This window comes from Elaeis guineensis, chromosome 5 (genome assembly GCF_000442705.2).
Source record: "Elaeis guineensis isolate ETL-2024a chromosome 5, EG11, whole genome shotgun sequence".
Lineage (NCBI taxonomy): Eukaryota > Viridiplantae > Streptophyta > Magnoliopsida > Arecales > Arecaceae > Elaeis > Elaeis guineensis.
In genome coordinates, this window is record NC_025997.2 from 129,680,767 (window position 1) to 129,701,822 (window position 21,056).

Sequence of the window (21,056 nt, forward strand, 5' to 3'; positions counted from 1 at the left end):
GCACTTCCGAGGATTCTCGGATGCGGGGTATCGGATCACGTAGACCCGGATCCGAAGTCGTGCCCGCTACGGTTCCTCTTGGAATCTGGAACCATCGCTCCTCCCTCTCCTCTCGCGATCTCATCCTTTTTGTGCCCCCCTTCTCCCTGACGATCGCCTCCCCCAACCGCCATCTCCTCCTCTCCTTCGCCATCCCTCGTCCCAAATCCCCGATCCAAACCCTAGAAACCCGCAATCCCTTCCTCCTCCGCCGCCTCCTGTGGTCTCTGATTCTTGGGTTCTCCTCTATCCGAGGGAAAAGGGATTGATCGCTCGGGATGGGGAAGAACGACTTCTTGACGCCGAAGGCGATCGCAAACCGCATAAAGGCGAAGGGTTTGCAGAAGCTGCGGTGGTACTGCCAGATGTGCCAGAAGCAATGCCGGGATGAGAACGGGTTCAAGTGCCACTGCATGAGCGAGTCCCACCAGCGCCAGATGCAGGTCTTTGGCCAGAACCCCACCCGCGTCGTCGATGGCTACTCGGAAGAATTCGAGAACGCCTTCCTGGACCTCATGCGCCGCTCCCACCGCTTCTCCCGCATTGCCGCCACCGTCGTCTACAACGAGTATATCTCCGACCGCCACCACGTACACATGAACTCCACCCAGTGGGCCACCCTCACCGAGTTCGTCAAGTACCTCGGCCGCACCGGCAAGTGCAAGGTCGAGGACACCCCCAAGGGCTGGTTCATCACCTACATCGACCGCGACTCCGAGACTCTCTTCAAAGACCGCCTTAAGAACAAGCGCCTCCGTGCCGACCTCGCCGACGAGGAGCGCCAGGAGCGCGCCATTGCCCTCCAGATCGAGCGTGCCACCTCCCTCCTTCACTCCTCCTCCCCCTCCTCTGAAGAGCCCCCGTCGTCATCATCAAATCCTCCTGAGAACCGCGGTTCCAGCTCCAATCCTGATTCCAATGTCCAACCAGACAATGGTTCCGGTGGCAAGATAGCATTTTCCCTGCAATCAGCATCTGCTGCTTCAAAATCCAATCTTGCAAATGAGACGACCTCCAAGGCCCCAAAATTAGGCTTTGATGAGGGACCCGAGTCGGAGAAGAATCTTGCCACTTCCAAGAAAAGTAAAGCTGCTAGTGATCGAGGTGGGGCATTGGATGAGTTGATGAGAGAGGAGGAGAAGGCAAAGGAGCGGAGCAATAGGAAAGACTACTGGCTCTGCGAGGGGATTGTGGTCAAGGTGATGAGCAAGACATTGGCAGACAAGGGGTATTACAAGCAGAAAGGGTTGGTGAAGAGGGTCATTGATAAGTATGTTGGGGAGATTGAAATGTTGGAGAGCAAGCATTTGCTGAGGGTTGATCAAGAGGAGCTGGAGACGGTGATCCCACAGATTGGTGGACTGGTGAGGATTGTCAATGGGGCATATCGAGGATCAGATGCAAGGCTACTCTCCGTGGATACTGAAAACTATTGTGCAAAGGTTCAGATTGAAAAGGGAATTTATGATGGGAGAGTGTTGAAGGCCATTGAATATGAAGACATTTGCAAGATCTTGCACTGAGGGGCTTGAGTTCAAAGAATATTCAGAGTAAAAGGTAAGTCTGACTCTTTAGCAACTCTTTTTATGCATTTAGCAGTTATGTGATGATCACTGTATATACTATTCTTACATGTCCAAATTGTTATTCTATTGATCAGTTTTAAATATTGGTAGTTATTGTTCGTACTTCAAGTAGAATTATGTAGTGCTAGACGTGCATTTTTATTTTTTATCTCAAGCGATGTGTTTTGTTCCCTTTTTTTTCCATCTTACTGGTATGTGCATTTGGTAATTGATACCATGCTTACAGTTTAGCAGCTTTAACCAAAACTTATACTATCCGTGCATGTATCATAGTTATGCTTATCAAAATAAATATGAAAATATGTTGTAGTATCATAGTAATTGGCTGCCTTCGATGTCTATAATTTTACTTGCTTGATTTCATTTGTTCATCATCTTACTCATGTAGGGTGATGCCTATTTGTTAGCATCATATTTGTCAAGTTCTTTGATACAAACCTTTCAACTCAGAGTTGTGCTTCATAGCCCTCTCTCCTGGTGTTAACAGAGTGATGGAGGATGACCGTGAGGTATCTTAGATTCACATCTACAACTAGAAGGTGCCTTATCATTCTTCTTCTTGGACTATTGAAGAAGTCCGATCTTCGCAGTTGGAAGAAGCAATGCTTTTGGACAATAAGCTTCTCTTTGCAAATGTTGCATGCACTAAACTTAGGCTTCACATCTGTAACTAGAAGGTGCCACCATCGTTCTTCTTCTTCCACTATTGAGACTTCTTTACGGTTGGAAGAAGCAAATGATTTTGGACAATAAGCTTCCCTTTGCAACTGTCACATTCGCTAAACTTTAGTGTCAAATTAAATTGACATAGTCTAAGACATGCTTTTGCTCTCTATAGAGGAGATGAAGGTTAAAAAACTCTCACCGAACATTATCCTTTATCATGCCAAGCATAAATTTTATATTTGTAGAACATAGAACATCTTCACCAAACTCTTAGCCACCTGCCCTTGATGTCATCTCATGTAAGATGGACAATTCTGGAGTTACAAGGGGAATTCCTGTACACTCTCATTTTCATTAATTGAGAAACCTATATAGTGCTCTCCTTCATCGCTCAAACTAATTTTTCCTTAAGTTTTGAGGCGCACTTCTATAGTAATGTAGACCCATCCGCATCAATTAATTCCTCTTGGAACAAGAAAGACAGGTAAATATTGCAGGGGAAAAAAGAAAGAAAAGGATCAATTCCTATATGTTTTAATGCACCTATAGTCTCTCTTTATTTCAATGAGAGAAGCCATTTTGCTTGCATCTCCTCACATAATCTCCACCTTCACCTCGAAGATGCAATTTCTCCTTCATCAAAATTCTTAGGTAATGTTGACAAGTATATATTCACTAGCAAGCTTTGGGCATCTAAATGAATTCTTGATTCAATCCTCTGTCCTCTTTCTTAATTTTAGTGGGTTGTGAAGCATAACATATCAAATTGGGTGCCATTATAATTCATATTCTGATGAAGCATTCTAAGGTGCAATTTTTTTTTATTGAGGAAGTGAAACAAGATGTAATACTATAATGATAGAATGTTGAGACTTTCACCTCTCTCTCTCTCTCTCTCTCTCTCTCTCTCTCTCTCTCTCTCTAATTTCTCTTCAAATGCAATTGATCATGGCTTCTCTTTTGCATTCTCAATTTAATAATTGAGAGTTATTGTTCAAAATGAACTAGTGCAATGTTATTAAATGAAACTAAGTAAATAGGGCTGACGGTTGGCAGAGTAAATTACACTGATCTCGCTTGAAGTTTGAGGTGATTACAGGTTTGCACCCACTATCTAACTTTTGCTATGTGCATAACATATAACCCCCTATTGTTATCTTTTTGTTAAATTAGCTGATGGACCTTGATGACGCCATCTCTTCTAATCTATTTGAGTCTTAAAATATTTTAGTTGATTTGGGGCAAGGTTAAAAAGACCAGATTAGTCTTAAAAAGAGTTAAAAACCAAAGAGTTTAGCTGATTTGGGATGCTTTAGCCTTTTTAACCTTGCTTTAAATTTGCTAAGATGTTTTAAGACCCAAATAGATTAGAGAGTGATGACATCAGCAAGGTCCGTTAGCTTATTTAATAGAAAGCAACGGTAGGGTGTTATATCTTATGCACATAGCAACAGTTAGGTAGTGGAATGATTATTTCTCAAATATTGGTCGGGAATCTGTAACTACCTCAAACCTTGAGGGGGTCAGTGTAATTTACTCTAATTGGTATATTGGAATTAATATCAAAGCTAGAATAATTGAAGGTGATGTAGTATGGAAATAATTGAGATGGGTAAGTTTGATGAAATTGTGAGAAGGGGTTTTCAAAAAAAAAAAAAAAGGTATTTATGGTCAGGTAATTTTATTTAACTCCCTTTGTCTTTTGCATTTTACCGCCCTCATTTCTTCTGATAGTGTCTCATATTGAAGATGGATGACCTGTAATTATTACATAATTTTCATGTTTATGAATTCCATTGTAAAGTTAAAGTGAGTAGAAAACATATCAATGATTGATTTATGCTTAGTCAGTGAAGTAACTTTCTTTAATTAACTTCAAGTCCCTCTGAGTTATACTGTTCCTGTATATTAATGAACATAATATCAAGTATGTGGACAGATATGTACTTGTAATGAAGTTTTCAACTCCCCCCCCCTCTTTTATTGTTGAGCACACCTAGTAAAGGAAATTATGTTCCTTATGTCCCCTTTAGGGCCCGTTCTTTTGCAAGTAAAATATTTGCCTGAGAATCCATACTTTTCTGGGTAAATATTTTTCAGGCAATATTTAGATAGAAAAATAATTTATCTATTTTTTTTACACATAGGAAAGTGGCTTTGGAATTTGTTGCCTATGTTCTTTTACATTACTACTTTCTTGGATAAGTTGGTAAAATTTATCCATATTTTCTATGATATCCCTTATACTTTTTAGATTTGACTAAGTTATTAAGCATTGAATGATGGAGATATTAGAAATGGGGATGGACATTTTAGGTACAGCATTAAATGCTTATTTTACTGGCTGATGGGAAAATGATTTAGCCACCTTTTGGATGGGTAAAACTTTTTCCCATTTTATGGGTGAATGTTGCCCATAGTAAAGTAACTTACTCATTTTGAAAAGTGTGAGAACATGGGTAAGTTGGTCAATGAAAAAATTGATCAATTTTTTCATGATATTTACTCACAAAAGAACAACCCCTTATGTTGTTAACAGTCTTCTCAGCACTAATGGTACTGTTCGTCATTAAGATCTATAACTTATGGACTGAATGATGGAATTTAAACTTACCATCCCCTTTTTGGAAGTCTATGAGCAATAGATATTATAATCATAATGAGTTAATCAGGAATTGAGTTACCTGATTTGATCAAAGGGTATTTGATTGATAAAAAATGAATTTCAGTTTATTTATTCTTCATTTCAGGGATGTATCTTAGAATTTGAAAGAAGATGAACCAACAAATGCTTTTGCAAGAATTTGTTCAAATAATCTTTTTAGGGAGTTTAAGTAAATTATGAAATGAAAGTCAAATGGCTATCTTCCAATAAAGTCACACTCAGTAAAGCAAAAACATTTTGCTGTCATACATCACTAAAAGGATTCCATTTGGAGAAATGATTAAACTTTTATGCTGATACAAATCTTGACAAGACATTGAGCCTTTGAAGGCTAGTATTCTATTACTATTTAGCAATGTTTGGTGTAGCCTACAGAAATATATTTATTTGGGATGGCAATGTTTAGTTGAGAATTTTAATTTATAGATGCTGCTTCCTTGGCTATAGTTTGTCTGATAAGACAAGCATTCATACCATTTTGTTGAGTGAACTCTTTCGTCAACAAATTAGGTATTAGAGAAACTATGAAATTATGGCACTATTTTTTTTTAAATAGTAGGCAGCTATGTTACATGAGGTATGCAGTATTAGGTGGAGGTTTATGTGAGAATGGAATCATCTTATCCCCATTCTTATGGGGACTTGGTTAAGAAAAATACGAAAAATTGGGCAGCTACATGGACATGTCTTGTACTACCTACTTCTGTTTATGCATGGAAGCCATTCACTTTAATACTCGATCCATCAATGCCCCTTCGTGAAGGAAAAATGCTTAAAAGTCATAACTATCATGAAAACAAGCAGCTAATCTGAAAGATTTGGTCAACAACTATTTGAGTGGTGATGGGCGACATGTGTTGTTGATTGGATACTATTTAAACTCATTTAGTTATGACTAGACCTGTTCAACAAGTGGGCTGGGCTCTACGAAAATATAAATGAAATTAGTTGGGCCCGAGCTTGATACTTACTCGAGTTTCAGGCTTTGGGTCAAGTCTCGAGCTTCCTAGATCCTTTTTTTCATTTAAAAATATTAAAAAATATTTTCAAAGATTAAATATTTGAAATGGATTAGTAAGACCCATTAAGTTTCGTTTATGTTGTTGGTAACGAGCATTGGTGCATGGAAGAGAGCTTTTAATATTTTTCATGAGTTTACATTGTATATTATATAGGATTCAGCCAGGCTGGGCTGACCTAAACCTGAGCTTAGCCCATTTTAACAAGTGGGCTCATAATTTAGGCCTGGCCCGGCCTGGCTCGCTGGGCTTAAAATCTAGGCTCTGGCCCGTCCGAAATGTTCAGGCTTGGGTGGGCTTGGTTGATCATCCAGCCCATGAACAAGTCTTACTATGATACCTCAATCTTGCATGCGCCGTATTAGCGACCCTGCTTATTGTTCCAGCAACCCCTTAAAAACCATTTTAGGCCTTGTTTGGCAATACTTTCAAGGAAAAATCGGATGGGTGTCAAGCTAGTTGAAGCCAAACAAGAATCATGAATGTCACAAATCACTTTTCTCATTTCTCGCTCCATCTTTGCGCCCTCATGGTCTCATTTGCTGTATCCACCTGGCCACCTAACTCGCTTGGCTAACCTAACCCACCATTCAGCCTCGTATGGCCAGCCTAGCCCATCACTGGCCTCTTTGCCCAGATAGGTGCCTCATCCCCACCTTCCGTTGGTCCTCTCTTTGACTAGGATTTTTCATATCTCCACTCCCTTCTGTTCTGTCCCATTCTTTGGCTATCATGTTTCCTTTAGTTTTCACTACTCCCATGCCCTAGGGTTTCATTGGTGGTCTCTAGGACTTTTGTGTCCTCGGTTTCTGCTGGTGTGTCAAATCAGATCTCATATTGGTACCCATTTTGCATCATATCAACATTGGTTCTTCAGGTTATAGGGTCAAGTTTTCATTATAGATTGAAAGCTGGATGTGGGTTGAGGTTGGAGCCACTAGGCTAATATAAATCATTAAAAAATGTAAAACATTTGATTTACCCGTATAGTTACTTCTTTCTTAGGCCATTCTGTCTTCTTCATCTACAGCTACTATTGAGCTACATTGGGCTAGCCCCCCTTAAACTCGGGGCCGACTATAACTCAAGCCAAAATTAGGCTGGTCTTATGGCTAGCTTTCCCAAATTCACTAGACATGAGACCAGCCTAATTTTGGATCGTCTTGAATAGAGGATATCGTGATTGGGGAACTTAACATCCTATCCTTATTATGTTATATGTTTCCTCCTCCCTTAACAAGATTAAATTATTTCTCACTAGACAAAATAAACATTAACTTTCTTCCTTCAACCATGAGGACAATGCCTCAAATCCCCCTCTCCATCTAGCAAACTTTTTAACTAATTGTGATACTAAGAAACCGAAGGGACCTGCTTTGAAGTGGGTCACAAAGAGCTAAAGATCCAAATCCGGCTTGGATCCCAACCAGCATCTTGCGAGGAGGCAAATTGGAGAATCACCAAATACTCCTAGGTTAGGCAATCAAATTACAACCATCTGCTAGTACCCTAACATCTTGAATCAGTCTTTATACATGATGAGATGTTTTTACTGATTTAACAGATAGCAACCATCTATCAATCACACCAACACTCCCCGAATCAATTATATACATGCAATGTGTCCAACCCAGAAGTAATCCATTTTCAAAATTTGTGGCCTACTTGTGTTCTCCCTTCACATGTAAATACTTGCTTTACGGTCAAGCAAGTTTCCTAGCCCAGCCCAATTCCTTCATCCTTCTCCACCCCCGCCCTTTTGTCCACCCTAACCCTCAAGATTGGAGCTCCATCCAAACCCTCCCATCCTTTCAGTTGTGCTTTCAATATCTACAGTAATATAGGGATTGGTGGGGAAGAATGACCTCTTGGGGCTGAAGGTGATCATGGATAAGATAGAGTCAAAGGGCTTGCAAAAGCTACAATGGTACTATTAGATGTGCTAGAAGTGGTACCAGGGTGAGAATGGGTTCCGGCAGCACCGTATGGGTCCAAATGCATGTCTTCAGCCAAAACCCTGCTTATGACATGAATGACTACCTTGAGGAAGTCGAGCATGCCTTCCCTAATCCAATGTGCTGCTTCCGCCTATCCTAGTTTCTACCCACCACTATCCATAATGAGTACATCTTTGATTGCCACCACATCCACATGAACACCATTTTGTGAACCACCTGCATGGGCAAGAAATGTAATTGAAGGGCTGTTCTCCAACAAGATTGCAGTCAATAAGATGAAACCTTTTGCTAGCAGAGGATCATATGTTACCACCTTTGAGTATCGTAGGAATCCATTTTAATGATAAATTTTTTATGTTGACATAAATCTTGACAAATATATTTAACCTTTGAAGGCCAAAATTTAATTTGTAGAGAGCAATATTTGGCCAACAACCTATAAAATCTATCACTAATTTTACACAGTAACTGCTATGGTATTACCTATAAATTGTAAATAATCGATGTTGATATAGTTAACGTGGTAAGATAAACATGTGTCAAGCTTCTAAAGAATGATAGGCTTGTACGTGTATTCTTCGATGAATCATGTGCTAGTGCATCCTAGCCATAATTCATCATATAGACTTGTACCGGCTATACTATACTGTATCAATAAGGCGCCTGTACTGTATCGATTTTCAATACAGTGCAGGGGCTGAACTGGCTGCTTGTACATGTTGGAACCAACCTATTCTACTCAATTTTATGTTGTATCGACCTGTACCACCCTGTTTTGGGTGGTGCTATGGCTATGCATCAGAAAAAAGTTCTCCCAACCCTACGTTGGTATGGGAGTATGTATTGTACTCTATCAGATGTATCGTGCCACACCGATAAGGTACCTTATGAAACACATACCAGTATAGCAAACCTTGATCTTGCTCTTTTTTCCATATGTGTGTGTGTGTGTGGAGGGAGGGTTAATTGAACCCTTAGGCTGAATGTCGGCCACTACAAGTATAGAAGATTCAAAAGATTTGGGATAATTTGGTTGTCACTCTTCAGTCCACCCACTCTCTCTTCCATCTTGCAGCTAGTTGGTGAATACATTATACATTCCTCTCTCTATGTACAAAGAAATCATGACTTGCTTGACTCTACTTATTTGCCAACATACCTTCTTGATGATTAGTGATCTCTGCTGACCAAACTGCATTGGGCAATATATAATGCACTGCATTTAGAGTATCAAATTCCCTGCAAGGCCTCGTAAAAGCTGTCTTTAATAACCATAATCCCATAGCTTGTATGCCTTCTGTGTAACATCATTCCACGCTGCCCAAACCAACCTGGCTTTGCTTCACAGGACATTCCTAACTCCTTCCATCATTGTGCAGTTTAGATCATATATTGTCTGATATTTTCCATTTAGTAGTTTTTTTATCTTTCTTTGTATTCTTTCCCAAGATAACACTAGAGAAGAATTCTTTGATTTGCATAATAATTTCACATACCATATATCTCTGACCTTTCCCATGTCCTCTTGAGGTCAATTCATTTCTCCTTCCATATTACTGTAAACAGCATCTGTCATTGCTAACCTTCCCTACTAGGTAATATGAAAGCTAGAATCAGTCAGGAACTTGACTGCCCTGCAAACTTGTCCAATTCTTATTCCTTATTTTGCAGCAGGGACTATAGGTACCCTGACATGCATCTGAATTTCGGTAAGCAGCAGTTGGGATTTAAAAAAGAAGACAATGAAGAAGAAGAAACATGTGGTCTCCATGTACTAATTCATCTGGTTTCATTCTTTTCTATGTTATTCTCTATCTGTTCTTGAGGGAATTTATAGGCCGATTTAGTACTTAAGTTGCCCCGTGGGATGATGCACTGTCATTGCTTTGTCCAATATCTTTTTTACAGAGAGACAAGTGAAGGATTTTCTTTTGTACTCTGATATCAAAATACAACATATTTGCGAATCTATTGACCAAACATGAGGATGTTCACCTACCATTCTGTGAACATATGCAAACATCCTGGGACTGCTAAGCAATAGTCCACTCCTTTGGTGGCTTGGCTTGGGGTTCCCTGTGTTCCTAACTGATCATTGCCACAGATTAAGAATGAATCATGAAGTTATGATTTATGAAGAATCTGAAAGAATGATTTAAATTACTTCTTTGAGATTTGCATGAATCTGCCAGTAGTTGGTTTTTGGCCGGTGAATACCAAAAACTTGTAATACTTGGTCATGTCTGAAATTGTATGTTGGAATACTCTAATAAAGGTTTCATTTTACATTCTTCTTCAGGTTAAGATAAGTGCTTAATTCCAGGACCTTTATCTCAGCAATTTGGATTGTCATGGCTCTGGAAGAGAACTTTGGTTTGAGATTCCCTGATATGTAAGCAGACGAGATTGACTCAGAACCCTTGTTATTGTTGACTTTATCACCTTGCATCCACAAACAGAATGAGGCACAAATAAGAAGTGTTTTATCCTGGGAATACAGTTTGAACTAGAAGGTAGACTTTTCTTCAATCATTTGCATGTGAGTGATATTATTAATGTTCTATCAATTGGATAATTTATGAAGCATGGCATGTCATATGTATGATGCTAAGTTGCTTCCTTTCTTTTCTTGTGCGCTTCAAAGGAATTGTGGCAGGACACTTTACAGCAAGCTTCTTGCAAGTCCTGCTAGGGCTTTGTATTTTCTCACAGATTTTGACAGCATAGGCCTTTCTAATGCCAATTTGCTGAAAGTTTTGTCAGATAGATTGGATCCCAGAAAGCATCACTACAATCCTCTTGCCAGTGTGGCCTTGTATGCAAATAATCACGTACAATCTATGCTCAGGATTTCAGATACCTTCCCCACTATCAGAATTTGTGCCATATGACCACCGGTACTTTGTAACAGATGAGCATGTCCAAGGGCCTTCATTAAATTAAATGTTGGAATGTATCTTACTAATTTTCACTTGAATGGCTTTCTTAAATTATGGAATCCATAATTCTTTCTGGAAGGATGGATGAGTGGAATATGCATTTGTTTAAAATGGAGCCAACATCCTATTTTGCTTGCCTGCAAGCATTTTATGTTAATTGCATTGGACTCTACAATCATTAGGTGGTTCACAATTCCGTGGTAGAATTGGGATCTGTATATGGTCCAAATGAATGAAGCACTTCAGCAGTTTACGGTAATCGTTACAACTATTATAACAAATTAACATATCAATTTTTAAAGAGCTTCATATATGCAACAAGCAACTTCTGTGTTATTATTACTCATTTGCTATTGTAAAGAGGATGCATTATCTTTAACTGCTGGCCAGCCAAAAACTTTTCTTAGGTTTTATGCCTTTATCAGCAATTATGGACACGTTGAAGGCAACATCCACCTGATTAGTTTCATGCGCTCCCAGAAAATATTATGTAGCGTTGCAGTCCTTGAGACTTCTTTCTGAGCTCACAGCACATAATTACAACAAGAACGGCCAATTAAAAAGAAGAAAATAAAAAGTTTGAAAGAGAGCTATGCTTGCAGGGGGCGAAACAAAAAATTTGAAAAACCTCCAGCAATCCACATCTAGATAAAAATATGCACAGCAATTCAGAAGAGAGCACATTTGCATCAACTTTTTTTTTTTCCTGAGCTGGAGATTCAAATAGCAACAACACATCATTGGCATATTGCTGAACCAGTTTGTCACTATGAAAATGCAGTCAGAGGATTGCATGGTTGAAGTGCCACTACCCAAAACTGAAATATTCTCAGCCAATATCAAAAAGGAAGTTTCTCGCAGAACCAAAGATTAGACAAACTTGTATCTTAATAGTCCCAGCTTTCCTACCAGCACAAAGGATCGAAATTTTTCACTAGTTTAGGAATAAAATCTTGAGACCAGAGTGTATTATGAATACGCTGCTCCACTTCATTTCTTCTTCTCAGCCACTCCAGCAGATCTGCACATGGTAAAGCCACACGAAACAGACAAGCATGGATGAATATTCATCCAATTAGCCACAAAAAGAAGCTGCCATTAATCACTGTTGTGAACTCTTACATCATTGTGCTAAATGAAACAAAGTAACAAGAGTGACAAATGAATAAGACAAATTATATTGTCACAGATATGATGCAAAGTGGAAAAACAAGTCTTTCATGAATTTAACAAATGGAATCTCGATTCAAGGCATATGTATAATCTGTGAGATGCACAACTTGTAACCCCAGTTACTCTATATATGGGAAGTGTCCTTGTTTACCTTTGATTATTTTCACAATAAATGCAAGCAAACAAATAGACCCTATTTATGTTTGCACATTGCTTTGCACATGTAATCAATTTCCAAATCAAAGTAGGTAAGATGGTAGTATACACAAACTACAAAAATTGACCAAACTCAGAAATGTGAAAACCCATCATCCTTAACAAATATTATGATCCAATTAAAACAAAATCTACATCCTTCACCTTCACTTATCTTTACATAATTTTTTTAGATTCTAAACCTCTTAGGAAAATTCATTTAGCTCATGCCTTAATAATTGTGCTGAAAGCTCAAGCCATTAATAATTTGAAGACCTCTGTGATAATTGGCCACATATTCTCTGTTAAGAGATCCATGTTGTGTCTAAAGTTCATCTATCACAATCACAATTAAAATAGCTTCCAAAGAAAATAAACAGCTAAATATGTTTCCACATGTTTTTCGAAAACAATTTTTAAAGTAATTAACCAGGTGGCTTACCTCATCTTCCTGAGTACATTAGCCATTTCCTCACGCTTCTTCTTTGCTCTCTTGTGAGTTCCAAGCTTTCTTTTCGCCACCTTGAGCGCACGCTTGTCCTTTCCAACTTTCAGGAGCTCAGTAATCCTCTTTTCATAGGGAGCAAACCCAGCAACTTCCCTGATCAAGTTTCTGACAAAATGCACCCTCTTGCTGGTTTTCTGAAACGTAATAGTTCACAACTCAAACACTCCATTCAGACTTTTCAACTGTCAGCTGATGGAGAAAATACCATACAGAATTCTTCATAAGACAGCCACTAGTATGGATTTTCATCATTTGAATAGAATCATGACAACAGAACTTCAGGGGACTTGCACAATGCTAATAAAGCATGCTAAAAATACTATACATGGTTGGCAACAAGCATCAAAAAGAAGAGACAGAAAATGAAGAATCTAAAAATTCAAAATACAAAGAAGAAACTAGATTCCACCAAAATATGAAACATAGCCAAGAGATCCCCAAAATATGAACACTCATATACAGACTCCAATAAATGAGGCAGGTGTATATATTGCTTTTGAATTTCAAATATACAAAGTTGGTTATAATAAAGAAAAAGGAAAAAAAGCTGGCCTTAAAAATTGCCTAGTTAGTGTTATGCACATTCTCTTGAAAAACTTCAGGAGTCCATTTCTTCCTACTCAGATCGACACAAGTGCAAGCACTTCAGGAAAATTTTCCCCAGAAGGAGACATCACTGGCTGAATATGAAAACACAGTATTCCTTTAAGATCATTCATTGCCTACATGCTGTGCTACAAGATGCACAATGCACTTTGAATGACAAAAAAGTTATTAATTCCAATCCAAATATTACAAGTGATAGTAATACAGTAAGCACTTCAAGCAACTCTAGCACACATAAAGTGCACAACAATAACTTTATTGCAAAAGAAGCCAACAACAACCTGTACAGGTGAAAGACATGATGGATTTCCAGAAAGAGATAAATATCAGAACCATGTTCCTTACTTGCAAAAGGGTGAAGTGTTAGGTGCCATGAAGCAAACCAATTTTTAATACAATTAAATTTAATAAAACAAGTCATTCTGTTACAACTTCTCCCAGTATAATATCTAAAATATCATCTGGCCTCTACCCCTTCGAATTTCACACAATTATATGTCTTCATTTGTTTAGCTGTGTCATGCATCAGCGCACATCACACTATTAAAACCGCAAAACAACAATAAAAAAGAGGAATTTTGAATCAAAATACAAATATAAAAAGGCACCTGAAGCACATAACTCGATTCCCATTGGACCAAATTTATTTGGTGAATACAGTTCAAGAACCTAAAATCCCAAACCAACCAGGTGTCCGGACAATCAGGAAAAAATGGTCTAAATCATGCTTACCTAGTTCATTAAGTTGCTATTCCATTGTCAGCTGGTACACAACAGACCACTTAATATTATGATTTTGTTTAATACAACAAGAAAAGTAAATTAAAATCTATACACACACTGCTGTTTACTAAGTTAATTCTTAATTATCCTACATCTTTTTTTCTCTTTTTCTCTCTCTTTCAAAAATAAGTTTGTCTCTAGTATTTAAATGACATGAACCATGGCATTAGCAAACCTTACACAAAGAAAAAAAATGCTACCAAGATGCTGATTATCAAGAAAGAAAATATCTCATCATACCTTAACTAAAAATCACTGGAATGAGCAAATAAATAATTGCAATCCAACACAAATTAAACCAAGCAAACCAACTAATAAGATCCAAACCAGTTTATCTAAAGCGTTGTGGATGTACAATTAAAATTACATTCTCCCCATCCTCTACACAACACTTCATCATTGGGGAAGATCCTAATTAGCATGTTGAGACTATTTATTCAGAGCCTTTCTAGATGCAAAGAGTTCCAAAGAAAAACTGAAAGCAGCCTATCCATAGACAGACCATCAGAACACTAATGATTATATGAAATAACACATTCATCCAGGCAGACACAGCTTGAATGCTGAATGGACCGCAGCCCAGCTCCGACTAAATCCTACACCACCATGTAAATTGATTGTAAGTTGCACATAGGGACAGACTGTGAGTGGTTCATGCTGCATGCAGGTGGCCTAGACTTACACATGCATACTCATGTAGCAGCTCTCTCATTGCATTACCATTTAGTGGTATGATTTTCTGTAGAGCCGTCAAAACGGGTCTTGGCCCGCGGGCCGGCCCGTTTAGGCCCTTAAAATAGTAGGGCTGGGCCAATGTTTTAGCAGTCCGTTTAACAAAAGGGCTTTTTAGCCCGACCCGTTTATGGCCCGGCCCGTGAAGGGCTGGCCCGTCTAGCCTGCGGGCCAGCCCGTTTTTTTAAAAAAAATTATTTTAAAATAACTTAACCACTTAAAGTAATCAGTAAATAACCAATTATTTCTAAAATATCATTTTTCTCATTTCTATGCCTCATTAGTCATTACTTCCATCATTAACGTCTAATAACTCAAATCACTTTTTCCAAGCCTTAGTCCCTGTTCATCTTCCCACTACCCATCTGATCATTATTACTCTCTCCTTTTTTCAAATATCCATGGTGGTTCTGTACTTCTGCTTCTTTAAGCCCTCAAAGGTATGTCTTATTATCTTGTCAATCTTTTTTTTATTTATTTATTGATGTTTATAATGATTTCATGGAATGAAGTCATGCGAAGGATGTGATTTTTTTTTGGTTTTCATGTTTTTTCTGGACCACCATAGATGCACACATAAATCACAGGAAGGATGTAATTTTTTTTTTCTATCTTTATATTTTTTCTGGACTCACTATGGATGCACATACGAATCACAGGAAGAATGCGGGTTTTTTTTTCTATCTTCATGTTTTTTTCGGATTCACCGTGGATGCACACACGAATGCGGACACCGGAGGAAAGGGAGGATGCGGATGCAAAAAAAAAAAAGAGCAGGGGAGAGAGAGGAGGACGCGGATGCTAGAGGAGAGGGAGGACAAGACACGGGGGAGAGACTATTTTATTGCCAGAACTTTTTGCTTCCCATCTGTCTCTTTTTTTAGTTTCATTACTAAACAAACAAATAGATATAGCATCAAATCTAATGGAATGACCCACCGTTGCCTCTCACCCACAGTGCCACCCACCCATCGCTGTCAAAGTTTAAATTTTATTGCTAGCTCTTTCTGATTTCCGGAGAGAGGAGCATACGGATGCATCGTGGTTGGCTCCTAAGGACACATCTGGACATGGAATACAGTGGGAAGCAAAAAGAAATTGATGGATTATGTTCTTTTTATTTTTTATTTCATGATTGATAAGAATCTAACAGAAGAAATTATAAAACTAGACGTAGGATTTCACTTTTTATTCTTGCCATGGAGCTTATTATCTTAATGTTTCTTCACGACTACTTCATACCTTTTCTACCAACTCAGAGAGGGAGTCAATACTTGTTTTACAAATTATAATATCCCTATGCTGATGATGCTATCTTATTTCAAGTTGCTCCTATATACATTCACTATCTACTATTTTACTATACTCAGTACTATCTCCAAGCTACATGTTTTTATTTTTTCTTGACTTATTCAAAAATAAACATGCTCAAATATTGATGGGTTAATCATTGGATGATTGATTATATGATACTTTAATTTGATTTTGCAGTATGGATTCTGGAAATATTGATCATAGCAAAAATATTGATGATGATGAATTAAAAATGTTGGATGCACCTAAAATTCCTCCTAGTCAACAAGAAGGCACAAATAATAATTTTGAGAAGAAATCAAGTAAAAGAGCTAGATCTACTAGCTCACAGGTATGGAATTGTTTCACTAAAATAGGTGTGAAAAATGGTAAAGAAAAGGCAACATGTAATGGGTGTGGAAAAGAGTTCGTTACGGGTGGTGCTAATGGGACTTCTCATCTATCTCGTCACATGTCGAGTTGTAAGCTTCTACCTAAATTTTTTGATGTGGGTGAGATGATATTAGATCATACTGGAAAGTTAAAATCTAGAAAACTTGATCATAAGCGTATACGTGAAGTCATATCTATGGCTATCATTGAGAATGATCTTCCATTTTCATTTGTTGAATATAAACGGATTAGAGAACTTCACTCTTTACTTAATCCAGATGCAAAACATTATAGTAGAAATATTGCTGTGTCTGATGTGATGAAATTTTATATGGCTCAGAAGGAGAAATTGAAACAAGTCATGCATAAGAGTCCTAGTAGAATATATTTGACCTCTGATTGTTGTACTGCTTATACTAGTGAAGGGTATATTTGTTTGACTGCACATTTTGTTGATGAAAATTGGAAGCTAAATAGTAAAATTTTATCTTTTTGTAAAATAGAGCCTCCGCACTCTGAGGTTGAATTGGCAAGAAAGGTATTTGATTGTTTGAAATATTGGAAAATAGATAGAAAAGTATTCTCTCTTACTTTGGACAATGCCTCTGCTAATGATAATATGCAAGATATTTTGAAGGAATAACCTGCTTTGCAAAATAGCTTGCTATGTGATGGTCAATTCTTTCATGTGAGATGTTGTGCACATATCTTGAATCTTATAGTTCAAGAGGGTTTGAAAGTGACTAGTGTGGCTTTGCACAAAATTAGAGAGAGCATCAAATATGTAAAGGCATCGGAGGCAAGGAAAATATATTTTCAAGAATGTGTTCAACAAGTTGGTGGTATTGATACTTCAGTTGGTTTGCGTCTGGATGTGTCTACTAGATGGAATTCTACTTATACTATGCTTGAAAGTGCAATTAAGTATCGACGTGCTTTTGCTAGTCTTCAATTGAATGATAGAAATTTTAAGTTTTATCCATCAAATGAAGAGTGGAGAAGAGGAGAAAAAATGTTTCAGTTCTTGCGCCCATTCTATGTGATGACCAACTTGGTTTCCGACTCATCTTACCCAACCTCAAACTTGTATTTTATAGAAGTTTGAAAAATTGAGTGTTTATTGAAAGATAATGTGAACAGTGAAGATCCAATTATTAAAGACATGGCTATTAAGATGAAAGAAAAGTTTGATAAGTATTAGAGTGATTACAGTATTGTTCTTGCACTTGGGGCTATTTTTGATCCATGCATGAAGTTTGATTTGCTAAATTTTTGTTACTCACAACTTGAGCCCACTACTTGCCAAGAGAAGTTGCAAACCATCAAATGTAAGTTGTATATACTTTTTGAGGAATATAAAAAAGACAAATCCTCTAGTGATCCAAGTGCATCAAGTGATTCCCAGATTCATTCTTCTAGTTTACAATCTACATATGCGCCCGTTGGAGGAGGACAAGATGAGGAAATACAATTAAAAGGCTTGGATGCATTTGATGTAAGTTGAATGTATTTGATATTCTTTTTAAAAAATTCAATTGCATGATAATTTTTCTTAATTGTTCCTTTGATTAATAATTCTTTGTTGCCAATATGTTTGAAATGATGCAGGAGTATGTAACATATGTGAGCCAAAACAATTCTACAATTGGAAAGTCACAATTGGATCTATACTTGGAGGAGCCAAAACTTGAACCTAAATATTTTTCAAAATTGAATGTGCTACAATATTGGAAAGATAATAAACATCGATTTCCTAATCTATCAAGAATGGCCTGTGATATACTAAGCATACCAATCACTACAGTGGCTAGCGAATCAGCTTTTAGCATTGGTGCTCGTGTTTTAAATAAATATAGATGCTGCCTCCTTGGTGATCATGTGCAAGCTCTCATTTACACCCGCAATTGGTTACATGGCTTTATTCATGATGGTAATATCTTTTTTTATAATTTAAGATAGGAATTTGAATTTAGTTGGATGCAAAATAGATTTTTTCTAACTATTTATTGATCTTTGTTATTTGTTACTTGTGGATTGCAGATGAAGATGATGATTCAACTACAAAAGTTGATGCAAATTTGCCAAAACAAGATTGTCAAGTTTCTAATATTATAATTGACGAAGATGAAGATGATTATTGATTAATGAAATGTTGGCAAAAATCTTAAGAACAGGGACTGAATTTCAATAGTTGGACTCAATGTTATTTGAACAATATTTATTACTTCTTGGTTTGTTTGATTTTGTGGAGTTTAATTAGTCTGTGGTGGTTTTTCTTATGGAGAATGGAGATTATGATATTATTACAAAAATTTTGGAGTTTTTTCATGTTTATTTTTGGTGTTTTAAAATTTGATGTAGGGATTGATTTTATTTATTTATTTGATGAAGTATTATGTTTGAGAGTTTTTTAATTTATTATAATTTTTTAATTTTTATAATTTTTATAATTATTTTAATTTTTTTGGTGAGCTATAAGGGCCGGCCCGTTTAGGCCCTTCACTTATAAGGGCTAGGGCTGGGCCGCCTATTTGATGGCCCGTTTATCAAAAGGGCTTTTTTGGTCCGGCCCTAATGGGCCCGGTTTGTGAAGGACCGGCCCTCCACGGGCCGGGCCGGTCCGTTTTGACGGCTCTAATTTTCTGCTTTCCTACGAAACTCCCTAATACTTGAGTGCAATTGAGGTAAATTTGCTTCTTTCCCCGTAATCTTCTGCCTCCTACAAAAACCCAAAAATACTTGAAAGCAAGTCAAGTAAAACATAGTTGTTTTACATAATCAAATTCTTGTGTTGTAAAGCCATGCTAATTAACCCATTCCAGAATTATTTTTGCTTGTATACCTTCATTTGAAAATCTACTTCAGACACAGACATGTTCAGAAGGGAGATAGGAAAAAACAACTCCATAACTTAGAAACACTCTTGGTACATAGCAAGATATTACTAAGATGTGCAGCTATAAAATATATAATTTCGGAGAAAGAGAGCATATCAGGGACCACAAAATGCAAATCATGAAATCAAATGAAGCACTTGCAGGGGTTAAAAAAAAGGGAAAAAGACTATTTTTTCAGTATTCACTAATGAGAGTTTACCCCTTTTCTGCTGGAAGGGCGAGGAGGCAACTCCCGCTTGGTGACGACGTGCCCTTTGTTGAGCCCAACAAAGAGACCGGTATTCGGCTGCGGCGGGGCCATCGCTATGGGCCCTCTTTGAGGTTTTCCGACTGATTCCCCTATACACAAACATCAAAGCAGGACAAATCAGCTCTAACTCACCAAACCATCATCAAGAAACAAGAAACTGGCATCCAAATGGCCGCCAGATCGACCGCCGGAAGTTTATAGATCATCAAGAACCCATCAAAATCCCTTCTTGGAAAGCACATAGCAGTTATTCGACCAAACACTTACAGATATAGGAAAGGAGATTCCAAAAGGTATAGGATCTTTGTTCTTCGATAGATTTAAAGATACAAATAAACTAGGATTTTTGCCTACCGAAAGGAAAACGAATTAGGCTGGAACAAGGATCCAAACCCGAAGGATTGCTTCTCTTCTCGCTTACCTCTGGATCAGATACGAAGAAACCCTAGCAGCTGGCGACGACGTCAAAAACCCTAGCGACCGATGCCGAAGGGAGTACCTGATCCATGTAAAATGACAAACAACGTCTTGGTATATTTTACAATGACGGATATGTCCTATACGATCACGACCATACGATTTGTTCAAGTGGTTGATCAACGGAGGAGGTTGTGGTGCTGACTGAGGGACGATGGCATTGGCTGGACGGCTCAAATTAATGATGCAATGAGTGGAACCACTGTGACACGTTATCTTTGAGATTCATTTTTGTACTGTGCGATTGTTGAACGAAAAAGCCTTTGTAGATCGCACGTGGTGCAATAAAATTAATATAAAATATATTATTTAATTATTTTAAAAATATAAATATTATTTTTTAATAATTATTTGATAGTATATTTAATTTTTATAATTTTATTTTTTTATTTAAAATTTTAAATGATAAAAATATCTCTCTTCTTCAAAAAAAATTATGACATTCTGTAATCATATTATAACATTCCGTGGTCAAATTATGGCTTTCTACATAGATGTCATAATTTTTTTTTCAGAAATCATAAAGAAAAAAAATATATTTTCGTCGTTAAAAATTTATGAAATTTTTAAATAACGAAAATATTCTTTCCTTCTCTGTGACATCTTGTATATAAGAAGTCATAATTTGAGTACAAAATGTCATAATGTGATTACGAGATGTCATAATTTTTTCAAAAGAAGAGGAATATATTTTCATCATTCAAAATTTCAATCGAAAAAACAAATCTACAAATATTAAATACGTATTGGAAAGTGGAGGTTGTGTGATCCAATCAGATGGGATAGTGTATTTTTTGTATACTGAGTACGGTGTACAAAAAATTACTCTTCTTGAATACGAGGATTTCTAATGGCCTAGCCCATGGGCCAATTTTAT

At 37.4% G+C, this 21,056-nt stretch overlaps 2 protein-coding genes across 6 annotated transcripts; one reads left to right on the top strand and one right to left on the bottom strand.

Moving 5' to 3' along the window:
* The first annotated feature begins 115 nt into the window (after window positions 1–115).
* On the top strand, window positions 116–10,950 carry LOC105045684 (KIN17-like protein). Of its 3 annotated transcripts, none has more exons than XR_012141696.1 (3): window positions 116–1,596; window positions 10,233–10,472; window positions 10,578–10,950. XR_012141696.1 is itself a non-coding variant. In XM_010924049.4 (2 exons), the coding sequence occupies exon 1, from the start codon at window positions 318–320 to the stop codon at window positions 1,560–1,562; it is 1,245 nt and encodes a 414-aa protein (XP_010922351.1). In that variant the 5' UTR covers window positions 116–317; the 3' UTR covers window positions 1,563–1,596; window positions 10,233–10,644. The 3 variants fall into 3 exon arrangements, 1 of the variants encoding a protein (XP_010922351.1); XR_012141697.1 differs by having other exon boundaries at window positions 10,233–10,446; XM_010924049.4 differs by having other exon boundaries at window positions 10,233–10,644.
* Window positions 10,951–11,490: 540 nt separating this feature from the next.
* LOC105045683 (large ribosomal subunit protein eL36x) lies at window positions 11,491–20,273 on the bottom strand. 3 transcript variants are annotated; one of them, XM_010924047.4, is made up of 4 exons: window positions 20,124–20,273; window positions 19,652–19,791; window positions 12,683–12,882; window positions 11,491–11,893 (listed from the first exon to the last, which is right to left on the bottom strand). In XM_010924047.4, exons 2-4 carry the CDS (start codon window positions 19,751–19,753, stop codon window positions 11,863–11,865), a joined length of 333 nt encoding a protein of 110 aa, XP_010922349.1. In that variant the 5' UTR covers window positions 19,754–19,791; window positions 20,124–20,273; the 3' UTR covers window positions 11,491–11,862. The 3 variants fall into 3 exon arrangements, with proteins under 3 accessions (XP_010922349.1, XP_010922348.1, XP_010922350.1); XM_010924046.4 differs by having other exon boundaries at window positions 20,057–20,209; XM_010924048.4 differs by lacking the exon at window positions 20,124–20,273 and adding an exon at window positions 19,970–20,110.
* Window positions 20,274–21,056: the final 783 nt, after the last annotated feature.